Source organism: Spinacia oleracea, chromosome 1, assembly GCF_020520425.1.
Source record: "Spinacia oleracea cultivar Varoflay chromosome 1, BTI_SOV_V1, whole genome shotgun sequence".
NCBI classification, from domain to species: domain Eukaryota; kingdom Viridiplantae; phylum Streptophyta; class Magnoliopsida; order Caryophyllales; family Amaranthaceae; genus Spinacia; species Spinacia oleracea.
This window is the reverse complement of record NC_079487.1, coordinates 131780564-131801173: the sequence shown is the minus strand read 5'-3', so window position 1 is coordinate 131801173 and position 20610 is coordinate 131780564. Positions and strand designations below refer to the sequence as shown.

Genomic DNA, 20610 nt, shown 5'->3' with positions numbered 1-20610 from the left:
GGCCATCCAAATTGTTCAATCCCCTACAGTTCCATGCCATTATCTTCATTGATGTTGTTGAGGCTGATTTGGCTCAGCCTCTAAGCCATTATGGTCAGAATCAGCAGCAATCAGATCTTCATTTGGGGTGTCAAAAGCCCTATTCTGAGCTTCAACACTGTCTGTAATTCTGTTCAAAACAAAATTTCCACCAAAGCACGCCTTATAGAATTCATCCACCATCGTGTTGAGATGAGGAATATGTGCAGCAGGTTCCTCATGAACTTTGCACCTTTTCTGTGTGTTGCACGGTTCCTCCAAAGAACAAAGGATATTCTCTCTTTTGCGTTTTGTTGGTGGTCGACCCATCTTCTTCCGAACATTGTATGGCTCAGGAACAGGAACTGTGTTGCGCTTTTCTCCCTTGATCTTCCAATCTTCAGGGTTTACTCGCCCTTCGGGAAAGTACAAATACGCCCTTGCATTAGCTCGCATCTTCTTCTTGCCCCTGTTTTGCTTTCCCTTCCGAGCTTTCTTCTTTGTAATTTCTTCATCAGTGCCGCAAGACTCAGTAGTGGTCGCAAGGTTATGTGCAGTTTGCACATCCTCAAATCGGGTACTGTCTTCCTTATTAGCTTCCTCAATGTATTGTATCTGGTCCTCCATTATTGCTTGAAAGATGCACAAATTCTGAAACTCTTCTCTTGGGATGTCACGACAAGGAGAGTGATAGGAGCTCGAGGAGCCTGATTGAAGAGAAGCATGAGAACCAGGATAATTCAATGGTGACTTTGGAGAATCAATATTATTCATTGCTTGCCATAGTTATGACCAAGATTCAGACTCTGGAAGCGTGTCTTCTGAAATATATCCATAATATCCAAACTCCCCATCCTGATGGGCCTGCAGTTCTGGAATTTCAGGAATTGGGCTGAAAGGTACATCTGGAATGTGGTCATGATCCATGAGTGAATAATTTGGGTCTTGATTTACAGAATCAAATATTCCCCCAGAAAGATTGTGAGATTGTTGCCTATCATCACTAATAGGATGAGAAGGGGGTAGGGCCAGCTCAACATTAGTATCCTGTACTGGATCAACAACATCAGTTTGGACTGGATCAAGGACATTTGTTTGGGCTGGCTCAGGTTCATCGGACCAGTAGTATGGCATGAATTCTCTCATTCCAGAATTGGGGGTATTGGACGAAGAGCTCGGTTTTTTGAGTGAGTTTGGTTCACTTACAGAAGAAGATGATATGGGCAAAGGTTGTGGGTTAGTGGGTGCAGATTTTGGCTTTGGCCTTTTATTAAATGGCCTAATGGGCTTCCTATAATACGGATGGGAGAACGAAAACTTACTTGGAGTTCGTACATTACACTTGGAACATAAATTCTTGCCTTCCACGTGTCTGTTTAAATAAGATGCATAAATTATGGAGTTGATATTTCCAGCACGCCTCTTCTTAAATGTTCTTCTCCCCTTCACACGTAACTGCCAGCATGGAACTGTCTTGGGAGCCGCATCAACCTTCTCCTTTCCCTTTCGTCGTGCATGACTCTGAGATTGCATATTTGCTACAGTAGCATCAGGAACTGTTCCAATTCCATAACTGCCAGTGAGTTTTTGCGAAGTTGTGAATGCAGCCTTCATCACCTGCTTCCCTTTTTCTACAAAATCTTTCTGATGGTAATGAGATTGGGAGTTACCGTCGCCCCCAGATTTCGACGAACTTGATGATTCAGACTCAGTTTTTTCCATGAATCTGCGCCGTCGCCGTCGGCTAGGGCCAGCTTCATCATCATCTCGACGACCCGAATCATCATCTCCCCTATCATCACTATCTCCACTAGAGTCATCATAAAAATTCAATGCAGGAAGGTTCCCCAAAGCAACCCTTGTCGTTCTAAACTTCTCACAATTAGGGAGCCCTTTAATTTTATTAGAATACAGCGGCGCATCCTCTCGACCATACATTATTCTCAAGTCACTGGCTTCTACAATGGCTCTATTTATGTCCCTGTGAATTCTGCTCCATTTAGTTGAGCATTCCATCATCTCATGCCCAATCTTCCCACATCTCTTACAGAAAAAGAACACACCCTCATAGCGAAAGTCAACCCAGACCGACTTCCCTGGATGATATTCTAGAAAACATCCTGGTATAAGTGGCTTTGATACCCTAACCCACACAAGTGCACGCATCCACTTTTTAAACCCAGGAGTTTGAGATTTTTCATCAAAGGCCATAAATTTCCCAATTTTCTCCAAAACTAACTTCGCCACTAAAGGGGTGTGGTAGATTAGAGGTATGCCTTCCACCTTTACCCAGATTGCTGCTTCAGAAAAATTGAAGGATTTGAAAGATGCCTCCGGGAACCATGGCTTCAATATCATTAGGGCACCCTGATAATTAAGAGTGTGGTATCTTCCCATCAGATCAATATAATCTTCCCCCTCATGCACTATGAAGAAGAAAAGGCCATCCTGTTTCCATACCTCCACCAGATCTCGAGTGCTCCAAGTAAAAACCCAGGCTTTAATAGCTTCTTCCTCAAAATCTCGATCATGCAGGAACTTCCCTACCACCATCTTCTTGAATTGCATGTCAGATGGATTGTTGTATTCCTGCGGCGGAACCACATAAGGTCCCCTTTTTCTCAAAAACTCAACTGGAGAATCAATTTCCATTTGATAAACAAACAATATCAAAATAGTAAACCCTAAGTGGAGTCAACGAAAAAATACTAATTAAATTGTCCAGATCTTCGTAAACGTCTAGAAGAAAAAAGAACAGAATCTAGAACAGCAGATGCACACGCTCAGGGAGATTGGAAGGACCACATGAGGCATAATATTATTTTTAAAATAAGAAAGAGTGAACTTAGGAGGTGAAAAAACAGGAAAACAGAACAAAGGAATAAAAGCAGAATATAAAGAGGTAGAGTAGTATTAAACACTAGGAAACTGTCCTATGTAGAGTTATTAATGATCAGCGAAGATAAACACCAGAAACAAGGATTTAATGCTTTATCGGGAAAGATTTGAGAATTAAAAGCAGTAGATTGTTGGTGGAATAGAGAATAGGCGAAAAGATTCTTCCAGGACGCAGATACACTTTTAGAGTGAGAAACTAGAGAGAGAACCTCTCGTTTTATCTTACATTATATCAAATTATCAGATATGCATGTGAATACCAAATTACTACTATCTTCTAAAGTTCTAATACAAGAACCTACCTATCAAAATCGGATAAAATAATAAACATAATAATAATCTAGATCTGCCACGTGCGAAAAGTTATGTTGAATTATAGTGGGTGTACAATAAACTTATTACATATCAGGGTATCTATTACTCAATTTTTGATAACGATTAACATGTTTAATTTAACTTTTTATGTCATAGTTTTTTAATATGGACCAATATTCAAAAGGTTTATCAAGTTACTTTATTATAGTATGACTATTTTCGCCGCTCTCTCGCTCTCATTTTCTAGGGTTTAGACCACCTGTTTTCATTTAATTCAAGTATTGACTCTTTTTTTTTATGGTTCTACTACGAGGAGTTCCCACCGCCTTCAGCGAGAAAGCGAGGTAATCTCCCGTGGGAGTTTGCATGGGTACCTCAATTTAAAGAGATTATATGTTCCAGCATTATATACAAGAGAAGTTCTACCGTACAACACCTATTCAACAACCGTAATTTTGACGAAGAAATTCTTTCAATTTATCATATATTTGTTAGATCTATATTTCTCTTATTAATGAATTATTTTCCATTCAAAAAATAAAAATAAAATAACTTAACTAAACTTTAATTCTAATGTACAATATTATTGTAAAGCCTCTTCTCTATATAAGAGTAGTGAAAGCCTTTTAAATTCGAGTATTTTGACTTACTTTCTTAGAAAGATTTTTAAACTATTATAAGTTGAAGTTTAAGTTGTCAAATTTGCTAATAAAAGAATCAATGCAATCTTTAATCGGCTAAGAATCAGATGTTTCCTGAAGCTAAGGCTACACCAGCAACCAATTGACCACATCAGTAAATTACAAACAGTTCTAACTCACTGGAGTACACTTCTTAGTTCTTACGCTTTGCAATTATGTACCACCAAAATTCAGGAGCATTGTTGATACGCTGCACTTACAGTCAGAGAGTAGCGACTTCTATACTCATCTGCTTAAATTTATACTCCCTCCATTCTTAAATACGTGTCCAGTTCCCATAAATAGCGTTTCCTTTTAAGTGTCTAGTTTCCATTTTTTTGACATACATCTTTCCCACTTTTCCATACACTTTTCCACACACTTTTCCCACTTTTATATAAATCATTATTACTTTTTCTTACACATTCTACACTTTTACTACTTTTCGATCACCACATCCACTTTTATATATATTTTATTAATAAACAATTATCTACCTTTTTTCCTTTGCCAAAAAAAACATTTCCAATCATTACCTCTTACACACCATTCAATTTTATTAATTATCGACGGAGGGAGTACATCTGACAGCGTTCTGAAAATATTTACACAGTCTGGATCATAAACTTCTTAATCTAATATACATATATAAAGGAGGCATATTTTCTGAAAGATTAGAGCGCCACCTAGGATTACTAATGGTTTCGGCCAATGAAAAACAAGATTTCTAATTTCTTTTTGAATTAAAAAAATCAAGTGTCACGTAGATATTTTAATTAATTAATTATTAATATATACAACTCCATCGAAAATCAAACACTCTAATAATTAAAAAATAACCGATTTCCACGTAGATAATTAATTAGGTGTCACGTAGATATTTTAATTAATTAATTAATTACTAATATATACAACTCCATCTAAAATCAAACACTCCAATAATTAAAAAATAAATCTAAAATAACATTCATCCAAATGCCACATAGGATTACTAATGGTTTCGGCCAATGAAAAATAAGATTTTTAATTTATTTTTGAATTAAAAAAATCGATTGCCACGTAAATAATTAATTAGGTGCCATGTAGATATTTTAATTAATTAATTACTACTATATACAACTCCATCAAAAATCAAACACTATAATAATTTTAAAAAATAAATCTAAAATAAAATTTATACAAAATCAAACACTAATCTAAAACAAAATAAATAAAATTCAATTTAAAATCAAACATTAATCCAATATGCATATTTGCTGAATTCTTATAGCGCCACGTAGGATTACTAATGGTACCGGCCAATGAAAAATAAGATTCCTAATTTATTTTTGAATTAAAAAAATCGATTGATACGTATATAATTAATTAGGTGCCATATAAATATTTTAATTAATTAATTACTAATATATAACTTCATCTAAAATCAAACTCTCTAATAATTAAAAAATAAATCTAAAATAAAATTCATCCAAAATCAAACACTAATCTGAAATAAAATAAATAAAAATCAATTTAAAATCAAACATTAATCTAATATTAGAGCGCCACGTAGGAAATCTAATGGTTTCGGCCAATGAAAAATAAGATTTCAAAATTAATTTTGAATTAAAAAAAGTCGAGTTCCACGTAGATAAATAATTAAGTGCCACGTAGATAAATAATCTGAAAGTGTAAATGGTAAAACACATATACTGCATATCCAGAAGCCTGGTAGAATATAACTACATAACACAACGCCATAATCAACTTCAGAATACAACACCAGGATTTGACCACTGCCATCTTGAATTCAGCAGCTCAATATGACATTATTCATATTACACATACCCTACTCTATTCAGTATTCACCATCAAACCCAGAAAAACCAGTAATCTGAAATTCTAAACCGGAAACTCGAGGAATCGATCTTTACTCGAAAACCTCTAACAAATTTATTAAAAATAAGATAAAAATATAGAGCAACATCAATCTTGTCGTGTTGAAACTATCACAAGCAAGAGCTGGTATTATGCCCCAAATTTTCAATTTAAGCCGCTGTATAACTTACTAATTTGGCAGTACTTATGCCAATTAGCTCGGCCAGCTGCTGTAATTTAAAAATTAAATCAAGAAACACCCACAAATTCTTGTACAATATAAATCTAAAAGTAAATTGCATTCATCAATTTTTTTTTCCAGTATTCATCAATTAAAAAGAAATTCAAAGAAAATTACATGATAATAACTGATTAACTGAACAATTTTTTTTTTTTGATAGGGTTGAATTTACCCAAGTTTTGGGGATTTTATCAACGTGAATGAGAATGACTGTGTGTTTAGGGTTTTTGAGAGATTGGCAGCTCCCGCGGATCGCGAAAATGGGCTTCTGCTCATATCGTCGACCTTATTGGCTTCTTGTGATTCTGGTTTTGTTACGAAAGTTCATTGATGTTATGGGCCTCAAATTTGTTACGGGCCATTCTGGTTTTGTCTCGAAAGACCCCATCGCCTCAAAATGGGCTTCTGCTCATATCGTCGGGTTTTGCCACGAGTCTTGAATCCTCAAAAAAAAAAAAAAAAAAGTATATCACAAACCTTGAAGTTGCAAATACTTGTTCATAACCCAGAACATTTAGACTCGGATCGACCAATGATCTGTTTGGCATATTTTCTGAAATATTAGAGCGTCACCTAGGATTACTAATGGTTTCGACCAATGAAAAATAAGATTTGTAATTTATTTTTGAATTAAAAAATCGAGTGCCACGTGGATAATTAATTAGGTGCCACGTAGATATTTAAGTTAATTAATTAATTACTAATATATACAACTCCATCTAAAATCAAACACTATAATAATTTTAAAAAAAAATCTAAAAAAAAATTCATTCAAAATCAAACACTAATCTAAAATAAAATAAAACAAACAAAATTCATTATCCATTATTAGAGCGCCATGTAGGGAATCTAATGGTTTCGGCCAATGAAAAATAAGATTTCAAAATTAATATTGAATTAAAAAAGTCGAATGCCACGTAGATAAATAATTAAACGCCACGTAGATATTTTAATAATTAATTAATAATATTACGCACAATTTCATCCAAAAACAAACACTCATAAATTATTATTATTTTAAATCTAAAATGAAATTTAATACAAAATCAAAAACTAATTTAATCTAATACGAAGTATATAAAATTGGTATATAAATAACAATTTAATAGAATCCGTGCATCGCACGGGCTAAAATCTAGTAAAATATAAGATGGATAGATTGACTGATTTTGAAACATTATCTCAACTAACGTTTGAGTTTCAGCTGTTGAATTTTATTTTTTTCCTTTTATAAAAACATGATAAAAGTCTAAAATCCTAAATAATGGGAAATATCATAATACAACGCCATATCTCTCTAAGGGTGGGAAAAAAGTTCTCCCCTATCAACATATCAAACGTATTGGTATGTTTCTCTTTCTTCTAATATATTTTTTTATTATTATTAGTTTTCCTTGAGTTTGATTATTGCTTATATTGAGGGTTGGAGTATATATAGTGAAAAAAACACACTTGTGAATTAAGAGAGATGAAAAGCGCGCTATGATTGAAAGTTGTGTTTCAGGGGTACAATAGTTTTATTTATGAGAAGAATAATGCCACAGGCCCACGATGGCGCAATACTTATACAATGCTATTTTACGTGGGATGGGGTTTTTACAGAATTTTATGTATTAGGCTTTTTTTTCCTTCCCAGAGAGATGGGTTGATTAAAGCTATTTCCATTTTCCAGAGTATATACAAATTCTAAAGATGGTTAATAATTATTGTGATTAGCATGATAGCATCCTTGTGACTTAAATTCTTCAAGGACAGGATATAGGATTATATGGTATGTTGATTCGTGATAGAGTGACATCTGAAGAAAAGCAGTTAATTGCTACTCTGTATTACAGAGTAACAATGTAAAATGCATTTATTAAAAACGGAGGATGTAGATATTCGTGTTAGTGACATTATAATTTCATATAACACTATGTAATAATATTTCAAAAATTAAAATACGTATATTTACTTTATTTATAATTTCTCTTACAAAGAAAATAATATAGATGTTAAAATATATAGACTACTAAGAATTTCAGCAGGTGCTTAAAAAACCTTCTACCAAACACGCAATGCAAACAACTACCTTATCAGTTTCAGCATCGTATCAGTTTCAGGTACCAGTTTATCAACTACCTTATTAGTTTCAGCTCAATTTGAGCTAGTGTTGCCAAACAGAGCCCAAATAGGTTGAGTAATTTTTAAACACCTATTGTGTTTTCAATTTCACTAATTAGTGTGAAAATTTAACTTTATCTCAATAAAAAATTGAAAACATGCGTACAAATTAACAAAGTATCATACACAAGCTAATATGCAATCTTCAATTATAAAATGGTGTATAAATAAAACTAAAATTAATTATTTAGATACAATGATTTTCGGTTGGTTGGGTCGATAATTGGGTTCGACCTGATTTGATCTAATAATTTTTCGGGTTTATCGAGTTTCATATAAAATCGGATTTTGGGTCACAAAATTATGCCAGGACCAAATAATTTATAGTTGATTTTGTAAGAGGCTTCATATTTGGTCTATTTTTGACAGGTCTACACTAATTCAAAATAATACACTCAAAATCATAGTTTTAGTCATTCCACTCATGATCTATTTTGAGCTGTTGTACGAATTAAAATAGAAGTGTTTGGACGTATGGTACATGAAAATGGGAATTTGCTCGATGTAATGGGTTGGATGGTCCATCCCATATTCCATCAAATCCAATAATCGAGAAAAATGGGTCAATATTCAATAATAGATTGCATGATCAAAGTAATGGAGAACTCATTCCATGGTTGTCAATGTCGGCTCACTCAAGTAAATTATTGTTGTCTCTTCTTACTTGTCCGATCCCAAAGCCGAATTGATGGATTTCTGGACCGAGGTCCAAATGTTTTGGTTTAGGCCCTTAATTCATACCATTAGCCATTTGTTGCAATGTTATAGCATCGTACTCTCACATACCTAAACTCCCATTCTCATGTACCAAACGCGGAAACGTCGGATAAGGTCTGTTAATATTAAACTCAATATGGCAATGAGTTTCAATTATGGTATATTACTAAATATTTATTTAGGAGATATATTATGTTATTGTATTCCTATTTTACGAGTTGTATTTTAGGGATAGATTTGTTAGTATATTGGTTTCTCCTAAATTGTAATATTCTAGTAATATTGTGTTTCCTAATACTAGGGCTAGGGTTAGGAAGTTTACAAATTTTTATACAAGGCGGTCTTAAACAAAACACCCCTTGGTGTCATATAAGTTAAGTAATGGAATCAATTAGTTAAGCACTATAAGTAATTAGTTAAGCACTAGAACCAATTAGTTAAATAATGAAATTAATTAGTTAATTACACACTGAAACTAATTAGTTAAGCAATGAAACCAATTAGTTAAGCAGTAAAAGTGGTCTTTTCGGTAAAACGGTTTTACACAAAAGTTGTTGTAGGAAGTTGGGGTACATAAATAGGGATTTATATACCATTATGTTTGATATGCTTGAGATCCAGAGCTTGAGCATAGTTTGAGAGAAACACCTGTGAGGTTGATTGATTGTATTATTAATACTACAACATTTTGTATCAAGGAGGGAGACTAATTTTTGTATACAAGTTCTGAAATATAAATTGTATCTTATAACTTCCAACATGTATTGTATTTTTGTAGGCAAATGCGCACGATGAAAACAGATGTACGTAACAAAGCTCGACCCGAAGGTTCTATAGCATCGGCATATTTTCAATGGGAGTGTTATAATTTCTGCTCAATGTACTTGAGTAGAATGAAGACAAAGTTTAACTTTAAGGATAGAAATGACAAAGATGACCAACCAACAAAATTTGAGATATCCATCTTTCAAAAGAAGAGAAAACCTTTAGGAAAAGGAGACTTTGTGCAATTAACTCATTTATCGTGGCAACAAGCTCAGATGTATATTCTTTTGAATTGCCCCGAAGTGCAGACTTTTGTAGGGTAATTTTTTTAATTTCACAAGTATTGATTGTTTCTCCGTCAAATAAATGTATACTGACCCTGTTTTGTTGATTATTTTGTTGATTGGCAGAGAATACGAAAGGGTCCCAGAACCCAAGGAAGAGTTTGTGCAATGGTTTCAATCTAAAGTAAGAAATAAATACATCCTTTTTATTGCGTTCTCCTGCTCATATTTAAATTGATTTAAAGTATGATAATTGATTTAATTTCAAATATTCAGGTATGGCACCTTCATAATGAGGGGGACGAAAGAGCAACAAATGAATTGTTATCTTTGTCTAGAGGTCCAACTAAATCTGTAAGAAGCTATCAGGGGTACTTTGTGAATGGGTACCGCTTTCATACTAAACGACGCCAAAGGAAACGAAAGACACAAAATAGTGGGATTGTCGTGAAAGGGGATGATAATAGTGGTGAAAAAGACTTTTTTGGAGTGTTGAGAGATGTTATAGAGTTGGAATATGATGCTCCTCATAATGGTGGCATGCAACCTGTAGTGGTGTTGTTCAAATGTGATTGGTTCGATGTTTATAGTGAAGGGCGAGGCATAAAAAGGGACAAAGATGGCACTATTAGTGTTAATACTAGAAGGCATTTACAAACCAATGAGCCATTTGTCTTACACTACTACAAAAGTTGGAATAAGAAACGCAAGATATAGAGCAGTTAAGTTAGAAGAGCGCTTTCTGCAAGTATACAGTACGCTTTTCTTAGTTCACTGTTATTTGAGAAAAAGAATACAAAGCGCCTATGTTGATACCTGATTTTAGTGATGTTCTCGCAATAAGAAATTACTTCACCAAATAAAATATCTATAATACTCAACGGTGTTCTAATACATCCGCTTCATATCTTTTACCAAAATAAATTAATAAACAAATTAGAGTGATGGCGGCGTGCTTTTTCCATTTCCCCTCAAATGAAAACCTAACCCTCACACTATACTACTCACGCAGCCACATTAGCAAACCGCCTCCATAGATGATATTTTTTATTTCCCTAATATCTCATTCTTCTTTAGGTCTCTGATCTATAACGTGTTATTTCTTCGCGGTCGAATCCCTCTCTGCTCTCAAGGTTCCTTTTCTATCACTTCAGCTTCTTCTCAGTTCAGGTTCCTTTCTTTTCTTTTCCTTCCAATTCCTCCCAACCAAATAAAGCCTTAGAGAATTTACCGATTTTGTTGTTGTTGCTGCTGCTTAATCAGGCCGACAAAGTTCGATTAAGTGTAGAGCAAATGCACATTGTAATTAACTATCTCAATGTTTAATTTATAATTATAAACTTAAATTGATATTAGACTATGCATATATGCGAGATTTTTATTTGTTAATTTATGAATTCTTAGATTGTTTATTTTGATAGGACTAAAATGATTGTTTGAACGGTTCACAAATTCAGATCTGATACATGTTATGAACTATGTTAAGTTTTAGTTTTAGACATTTTTTAGATTTAGAAATGTAAGTTAAGATTTTTATGTTACTGTTTCAGGTTCCAATGGTCTGTTCTTTAACTTTTATTATGTACCATCGTTGGTGGTTGCTTAATGTCATGTACTACGTAGCATCTAAATACCTGTCTGCTAGTTGTATTTCGTTGTACTGCAGTGGGGGAATGTGGGTTTTTTTGGTTTTTGTTACAGTTACTCACCATAAGTGAAAGACAATGGGCTACGAATAGATAGCTCCCAATCCCATTGACCATAAATTGGTTACAACTTATTACGCCTTTGACAACAAATCTGAAATTATTCTAGTAAATTTTTGTTTTATTTGTCTTTAATTTGTCTAGACTATCAAAATTTTCTAATTCATTTGTTTGTTTTGTTGCAGATCAATGTAGTTTTTCCGGGTGTTGGTCGTGTTGTGGAGTGCTATAAGGGTTATCATTTTTCTAAATTGTTCTTAGGAGTTGTATACTTTCGTTTATGTTAATTAAGTTGTAACTTTTGTAACTTAGTAAAATTTCGTTGACTGTAATGTATTTCAAATTGTTAAATGTGAATAACAACTTGTATTTGGAAATTGGAGGTTGTTTTTGACTTTTTCTTTAATATTTTGTATTACAGAATATCCAACTTTCATTTATTAATTCCTAAATAAAAAATTATTTTTTTTAAAAAAAAAGGAATAATAGAAAACGGTTATCATAGAAAATCGTCCTCTATTGTAAACACAAAATATAATGGTTACGTAAGGTAATTGTTCTATATTCCTTGTGTATTTTCTGATTTTAAGAAGAATAGAGGACGGCTATGTACGAAAGGCGCGCTTTATTATAGTGTATAGGAGACGGTTATGTACGTTAACCGTTCTATATTCCTTCTTCATTTTCTGATTTTAGGAAGGGAATAGAGGACGCGTATCTCTTATCACTGTACTTTATGATTAGGTATATAAAACTCTTATTTTACCCGTTTTATAAACTTTATAGTGCGCTGAGTTGGAGAACGCCTCTAAGGCGTCCTATAAAGTGTATTTCAACAGTACTCTATGCCCTTTTTTGTAGTAGTGTTAGCATCTCAAGTTGGACAAGTTTATTATGTGCATTCACATAACGAACCACAATGGTGTGTCGTGATAAAAACAATCCCTCGCAATTTTTACTACTTTACTATTGAGGAAATTGATGATTCGGATGAAGATGGATATGAGGATATGGAGGGAATAGATGTTGGAGTAGTTAACATAGCTGATGACAATGATATACCCCTTGATCCAAGGGTTGACGTCTCACCTACAATTATTAGTGCAAGTGAGGAGGAGGATATGTTAGATGATGATGAAGAAAATTCTTTCGAAGAGGATGAGGAAGAGGAGGAATTTTGTGATGACATAAGTGACGAAGAAGATTGTGATGATGAAATGCATGATGATAGTGTCTCGGAGAATTCAGAATAGTTAGTAACAAACGATGGTTAAAAACTATCATCAATTACATCACCAAGTATTATTAGTGGTATCTTAAATGAATTACGCTTTGAAGTGTTTTACAATGTGGTATATGTAACGGTTGATTGTATATTTGTGTTAGATGTTACTATTGTTACTTGTTTTGTAAATGTTATTTAATTTTATAATAATTAATTGTAGGTTTTGTTCTCATGGACTCGGAGGCTCATGATATTCAACAACATTTGCACCTACGGAGGCCTAGAAATGGTAAACAAGTTTCATGCTTGACTTTAAAAATAAATACGCGTTGCACGCTATCTATAATTCATACTATTAATATGTATCTATTTTTTATCTTCTTACTTAGGTCCATTTCGTGGTCCAAGCAGAGCTAAGAAATACAAGAAATTACGACTTAGTCAACCACGCAAGCTGAAGATTTGTATTCCAAAAGAACTTGGGGCTGTTGTTGGTGACAAAGCTAATCAATTTGTGGCAGAATGTTCTGACTGGGTGAAGATATGTTGCCCTATTAATGTTGTATCTTGGCACTACATGCCTGAAGACAAGCTAGATCGACTGTATGGAACAATCAAGGTATGATAGTTAATTATCTTCAAGTCTTTAAGTCATATCAATACTGTGATGTTACATTTATGATGTTATAATATTTGATAGGACAAATATGACCTCCCCCCTGGTGATCACATAGATAGAGCGTTAGAGGTCCAATGTATGAGCTTATTTAGGCATTGGAGGGAAAGGATGAAGAAAAAACGTTTTACGGGTAAAGCTCTCAATACAGCGATATCTAATGTTCCTGATAACGTGCCTCCTAATCAGTGGGAATGGCTTTGTCATCATTGGAATTCAGATAAACAAAATGTATAAAAGAATTAAGAAGTTGTATTTTACATGTATAAGTCAGTTGGTTCATGTAAACTATTTTTATTTGTAGAAAAAGAGTGAAACAAATAAGCTTAATGCAAAGGCTAACAAACTCAAGTCAACTTGTGGAGCCAAATCTTCTGCTCGAATCCTCTTTGATATGGTATGAACTTAGTATTTTCTTTGATTATCTTTAGTATTCTTCATTTCATTTAAATGGTTTTCTGTGTTAGCCTTCATTTTATCTGAATGGTGATTAATATTTATGGTCTGCATTATTAAAAGCAACTTGAAGAAGAGGTTGATATGCAAACGCAAAGAGAAATTGATTTCCATCCTGATGTTGAAATGGTACCTAACACGGAGGAGAATAACACAAATGCTGAACCATTATATATCAAAGCATGGACTAAACTAAAGAGGTAAGATTTTGGGAAACAGTTCATTTTGTGTACTCTAAGTTGGTATAACAATCTTGGGAAATTAAGGTTCGATTGTTATCCTAATGTTTGTTAAAAATAAGGCATGCAGATGGGAATCTATGTGATGAGGCTGAAGTAAAGCTTCTGGAGTTCCAACAGTTACATGAGAAAGAAATTCAAGAAAAAGGGGTTGATAACTTGTCAATTCCTGAAGCATTTACAAATGTACTTGGATACCGTTCAGGCTATGCTAGGGGCTTGGGTAAAGGAGCTCCAGTGATACCCAAGAAAAAGAAGAATGTGGCAAATCTTGAATCTGATGTGCAACATCTTCAAAACCGCGAAGTTGAGTTATTAGAAGCTATGAAAAAGTTAGAAAATGAAGCTAATGAAGCGCGAGAAAGGGAAAGACAAAGGGAAGTGGAGATGAAGAAACGTGAGGAACAACTTCGTGCTGACCTTAATGATGAGTGTCAAAAGAAGATGGATATTTTCATGAACAACTTGCAAGCTAAATGGTAAGAAAACGTTTGAGACTTGCCTTATTTTTTTCTCTGAAATATATTCAACCTGAGACTATTGTATATATAGAATCTTATTTCATAAATTTTATGTAGTTTCAATCATCTGGAGTCATGCCTGATTGGGGAAACACAACAATGTAACCAGGTAAATAAGCAATTCATTTCTAAACTAAGCACATCATACAACCTAGTGAGCATCCTTAGAGGGTTCCAACTTGTAACTTCTCATAAATTTTGTGATATTCTGGTTATCACATAGTTATCACTATGTTATTCTTTTTTGTTTGTATATTAATTGGACTGAAGATTGTATGTCATTTTCTTCAATTGTGTTTTTACTTATTAGTATAGTATTTGCATGTTTCAATTTGTTGATTATACGATTTATACCTGTTTGGTTTGGATGTGGTATCTGCATATATTATCATATTTTGATGTTGATGCTTTGGTTGTGTGATTATACCTTTTTAGGGATGTTTCCATGTGTATGCTAGTTTTAAATTTTTCTTTAGTGAAGGGAGAATAGATGACTTAAAGCTCAAGAATAGGACTACTAATGCACTTTTTTTGTGTGTACCAAAGTTATTAAGAGCCACTATATAATTAAACATTTGTCAGGTATGTGGTCGTCCAACATTCCGGTTGTGAGGTATTGTTGTAGGGTTACTGGAAGTTTATGTTATACTCCGTACTGAATTTAATTGTTTGTTTCTGGGTGGGTATAATTGATGAATACCACATATTCCTTTATCTTTGTGGCAATCTGTTTCATATCTTTATTGGACCATGCTGAATGTCTTAAGAGAAATAAGATATTGGGATGTAAAGCTGTAGTCCGTAGGCTAAGGTGTTCGGGGACGGGAGTTATTTCATACACCGATACATGTGCTAAGACCTGGTTAAGGTGAAATGTGGTCATTGCTTTGAAGATGCAGTCTAAAGTTGGATGTAATGAGGGGCCCAGTATTGTGGCTGGTTTTTTTGCCAATGGGTGTGGTTTCAGGGTGCTACACTCCTTTAATTGAGAGGCATATGACCACTTCGGACTAGCATGATTTAGTTTGCAAGTTTACATAAGTTTTAAATCAGTCTATTTAGTGTACTATTATTATTTATGTTTTATTGGGGGTCGGGGAGGGAGTGTTTATGTTATTTTCATTCATAAATTTTGAATTCATATGTTACTTAAAATGTTAGGATATTGTATTCATGCGATATCAACCTACGTACATATGGAATAGAAAAAGAATAATTAACTTTTCAATTGGTGTTTCACAATAGAGTTTGGCTATAATACTTATAGTTTGTATTGGTTTGTTGGTCTAATTGTCACAGGAAAGCAAATACGCCCATTTTTTGTTTTGTGATGGCACTTGGTCGGCGCTGATTTTTTTGAGATGCAAGGAGAAGATATGATGTTATACAAATTTTTGAGATGCAAGGAGATGCATAATTAAAGACGTGAATACAACTTTTTATAAAGTATACTTCGTAGTATTAATTTAACATAACTTAGTTACAGCTTTTGGGTGTTGCTGATGGATGTAAAAGAAGATGCATATAAGTGCTTTGTATCAATTGAAATATCGATGGTATTGAAACTTTTGATGAATTTTCTATACAGGTTGTAAAAGATTTTGTAGACCCTTTTCACACAGGAACAATATAAAGAAAGAGAGATCTACGTACATAGGTCTCGAAACAAAAAAGGCGATTGTTATTCTATTACATTGTATCTAAAAGGGCGAGTAAAATCGTTATTTTTGAGTTACGATCTATAAAGGCGATTTTCACGTGCCTTAATTGAATCAATCAAAGGAGTCGAGTTCAATCGCCCTTTTAGGTACACATTCTAATATGGCGAGAAGAATCGCCTTCTTTGAAGTGCTTAAGTATGGCGACAGAAATCGCCCTTTTACGTACAAAATCTAAAATGGCGAGTAAACTCGCCTTCTTTGAGGTGCTCAAATGTGGCGAAAAAAGTCGCCCTTTTTGATCAATTACTAGCAAGGCGACTTTTAGTCGCCCTATTTGGTCCATATCAAAGGAGGCGACAACTAATATCGTCCTCTTTGATCTACGGCGTCGGAGGTAACAGGTCGACCCTAAGGGCGACTAAAAATCGCCCTCTTAGATCAAATAAGGCGATTTTTTGACCAAAAATGGCGACAAAACTCGCCCTTTTAGATGTGATTTGTTGTAGTGTAATAACGGTTTTGATTAATAATACAAGTTGGGACGTGGGTATATCACGTTATTAATATTGTGTGTGCTTTGTCTAGATTGTTATCTCGTACTATTCCTAACAAGGTCTAAACAAGTAAACATCGATCAAAACAGAGACATAACCCTCTAAGGCAAAAAATCCAATTAATAGCTGGTAATACCGTACAAATATAGAACAAGCGGACTCAGTGATGGATGTTAATAGAAGAATTAAGCAATATACGTATTAGTGTGTAAATTATACATTAAAATTAAAATTTTAGAGGTCCAGAACTAAATACACTACGGAATTTTAGCCCAGAGAACGGGCCCACCTAGGCCATCAAGAAGATCCTTCGTTGAGCAAACTATATATATAGGGTGTGTTCTCTTCACCCGGAATCTACAAAACATATATCGCGCTCGGTGTTGGCGCTGGCCTGTCGAGCTTACGGGCCTTGCTTGTCGAGCGATGGGTTGGCTCGTTTGTCGGCCTGTCGCTCGACAAGCATGGCCCGCAAGCTCGACAGGCCAACGCTAGGCATAAGGCCCAGCACCAGCACCGAGCGGTGGGCCTAGCCTCTAAACTTAAATTATTCAACTTATTGGACTTTATTGGATATGATTTACCGGAACTTATTGTAAAAAAATAAACCTATTATTTAGACTTAATTGAAACTTATCAATACTTATTCAATTTTGGAACTACCCAAACATGGATACAATTATGTGATACTCGTTCATTCAAGAACTACTTATCGTTCAATTTTGATATCACTTTTGTAGAATTGATTTATACGAATATTGCCCTTTGACGTTGCCCTTTACCTATAGAATAAGCTAGCCAAAGACATATAGTAGCTAGTTGTATGAATTACGTATTGGCCTTTACACATCGATAGAGGTATACGTGCATATATGTAGCCAAATTACATGACGTGTGTACGTAGAAGGTGCATGTTTAATTAGTACAATAGTACGTACACCTTGTTTTCTTAGTCAAAGACAACCCGCATGGATCGTCAATTCGTCACTCAATATATAGTTTTTTCTCGTATTTGGTTTAGTCGATCATTGGTTTAAAAGGTTATGCTAATTAACTTAAGCATGAACTTTAATCACAAAAGTAATAGTATATAATTTGGTACAAGATTGAAAAGTTTGGTCATTAAGTCATGCTTAGCCAATGTTATTCACAAGTTGATATTAAGTTAAACCTACTTGATCAATTCATCTCTTATATAGTTACATCTAAATAAAACAATTAAGGAAGGAATCAGCCAGAGATCAGAGATAATGTTATTGCCTTGCGTATAGTTTCGTCCAAGTTAATAGCTACTACGTACATATTTCTTGTTCTAATAATTAATTAGGAAGACTAATTAACCACGCAGATATTCGATTATATCCGCGTGGTTAATTAGTCTTCCTAATTATTAGAAGCGACAACTTTTGTATTTGTTTAGTCTTAGTTTTTAATTTCGTAAAAGAGTTACAGAGAGATTGTTGTTGGAATAACTATCTTCATTACACGTGAGTCGTGACTATATATTTTTGTAGTGGGTTTTGTAAAGATTTGTGAGTGTTGTAAGATTTAGTTTCGGATGCAACAAACAGGGGCGACGCCAGACTCGGATACTGACCAATCGTATACAGTACACAAATTAAACCAAAAGCTTATGATCAAAGTACTGATATATACTCATTCATGTTACTAAATCATCTATAACAAAATCCACCCTAAATATAAACATATATATATAAAAACATAAATGTAAATAAAAAAATGTTACGTTGGAAAATATTACACAACAAATCTTAGACAAGGAAGAGAATGAAAGATAAAATTTGCATTCGGTACCTAAAATCTAAGTTGTGGAGAAGTAAAATTGAGGAAAGAAAAGAGATTTTAGTTTAATTAAAATAGAAAACACAAATTCTTATTTAAAAGTGGTGTACAATAAATATTGTATACCTGAGCATAATTGAACTCAAAATGCTTAAAAATTACTCCGATATATGTAAACATGATATTATTCCTTCAAAATCACTAATAATGTATCAAGTTAGTTATTCAACCCTTTAAAATGTTTATTCATCAACTTTTTTTTCATAATATAAAAATTAATCAAAACATACTAAAAGTTACAAATAACCGGATAAAAGTTTAAAAAAAAAAAAAAAATTGTTAAAAGTTATTTGACGAAAAACATATCAACAAAATAAAAGCCTTTAAAATGGATTGTGTGTCCACTCCGGAGGACACATGTATCACCTCTATGTTCTATAAATCTCAATTGAGCAATTATTCAAAGAGATGACGTACAAATTGTTAAACTAGTGCCCTTATCTTCGTAGTTGAAATTAGCCACCTGTCACAAATAGTATTGCACGTGGGGCTAATTATTAGTGTGTAGATTTAGATTATGCATGGTTGTCGACTCTTAATTAAGAGTCTTAACCATGCATTAACTTTGGAGATTGAACATGATAATTAAGTATCTTTATAGTATAGATTTTGCTAGAAATTCGGTCATGATTTAATTAGCTAGTGGATGGAATCCCAATCTAATTGTTAAAACATAATTAAAAATCCAAAGATCGAGTTATATGCAACAAGTACGAAGTACTCCCTCTATTTCTTTTTGTTGTATCCATTTCCATTTTAAGCGTTTTTTTTTGTTGTATCTGTTTCTATTTTTGGACATACATTTTATCCTAAAATACCCTTACATTTCTATCTAATTACCAAAATACCTAAAGATTCTACCCATATTCCCACCTAAATTTCCCCACCCCTATTATTTAATTCTTTTCCCTTCCCCATATACCCACTCTCTCACCTCCTTTATCACCCATCATTATCACTCCTCTCTCTTACCTTATTTCTTTATTAATTTCTCCCTTCTTTTTTTTTATTATAATCTCTTACATACAATCATTTTTCTTACACCCAATCATTACACTTATACCAATACAAACCAAGATTTCAATTTTCTTAAAAACTCCCCACTTTTTGAAATGAATACATCAAAAAGAAATGGAGGGAGTAGTATATAGTATGTTATGTACAAATTTTAGATAATGCTATTGTAACTTTTCTATTTGGTAACAACTACTCCCTCCGTTCCAAAATGTTGGTTACGTTTGGACTTTTGCACGTTTATTAACGTATAATAAAGATTCTTTTGGTTTTTTATTAAAAAAATAAACCAAGTAAAACCTCAATCCACTAATAATTACAACAACCAATAAGATTGTTTTATTTATCAAAATGAACCAATAATGGAAAAGCACAAAGATTGCTAACTTAACATACTTGGGAAATTGTAAAGAAATTTAATGAGTTGAAAAAATTGGACCAATTAAAATTAAAAGTTGGCACAAAAAATAATATTATAATAAGTTTATAAAAGGAAAGATTCCCCCATGTAACAAACATTTTGAAACAACCTAAAAGGAATATGTAACAAACATTTTGGAACGGAGGGAGTAACAACTAACAAGCTGGTGCTCTTCCAATTCATATTCTCATTCTATATAATACTACATGATGAATTGATCGATGATAAATATATATATTTGCTTTTGCTTTCACTTTCTTGCTAGTTAGCTCTACTTTCTACTTTCTACTTTCTCATGCATATATAAATCTAAATTCTAAATACATATACGCGATG

At 33.5% G+C, this 20610-nt stretch overlaps 1 protein-coding gene across 1 annotated transcript; it reads left to right on the top strand.

Annotated features, from left to right (window-relative positions):
- The first annotated feature begins 12489 nt into the window (after window positions 1-12489).
- On the top strand, window positions 12490-16361 carry LOC130465679 (uncharacterized). Its single transcript, XM_056834540.1, has 10 exons — window positions 12490-12896; window positions 12983-12996; window positions 13090-13158; window positions 13259-13488; window positions 13570-13776; window positions 13850-13942; window positions 14065-14201; window positions 14303-14719; window positions 14819-14870; window positions 16061-16361. The coding sequence occupies exons 1-10, from the start codon at window positions 12490-12492 to the stop codon at window positions 16139-16141; spliced, it is 1707 nt and encodes a 568-aa protein (XP_056690518.1). The 3' UTR covers window positions 16142-16361.
- Window positions 16362-20610: the final 4249 nt, after the last annotated feature.

Excerpts from the sequence above, each read along its gene's own strand:
- LOC130465679 (XM_056834540.1), top strand. The coding sequence starts at position 12,490 with ATGCCCTTTTTTGTAGTAGTGTTAGCATCTCAAGTTGGACAAGTTTAT. Across the intron at positions 13,777-13,849 it reads GGAATTCAGATAAACAAAAT|AAAAAGAGTGAAACAAATAA; the intron begins GTATAAAAGAAT and ends TTTTATTTGTAG. Across the intron at positions 13,943-14,064 it reads CTCGAATCCTCTTTGATATG|CAACTTGAAGAAGAGGTTGA; the intron begins GTATGAACTTAG and ends CATTATTAAAAG.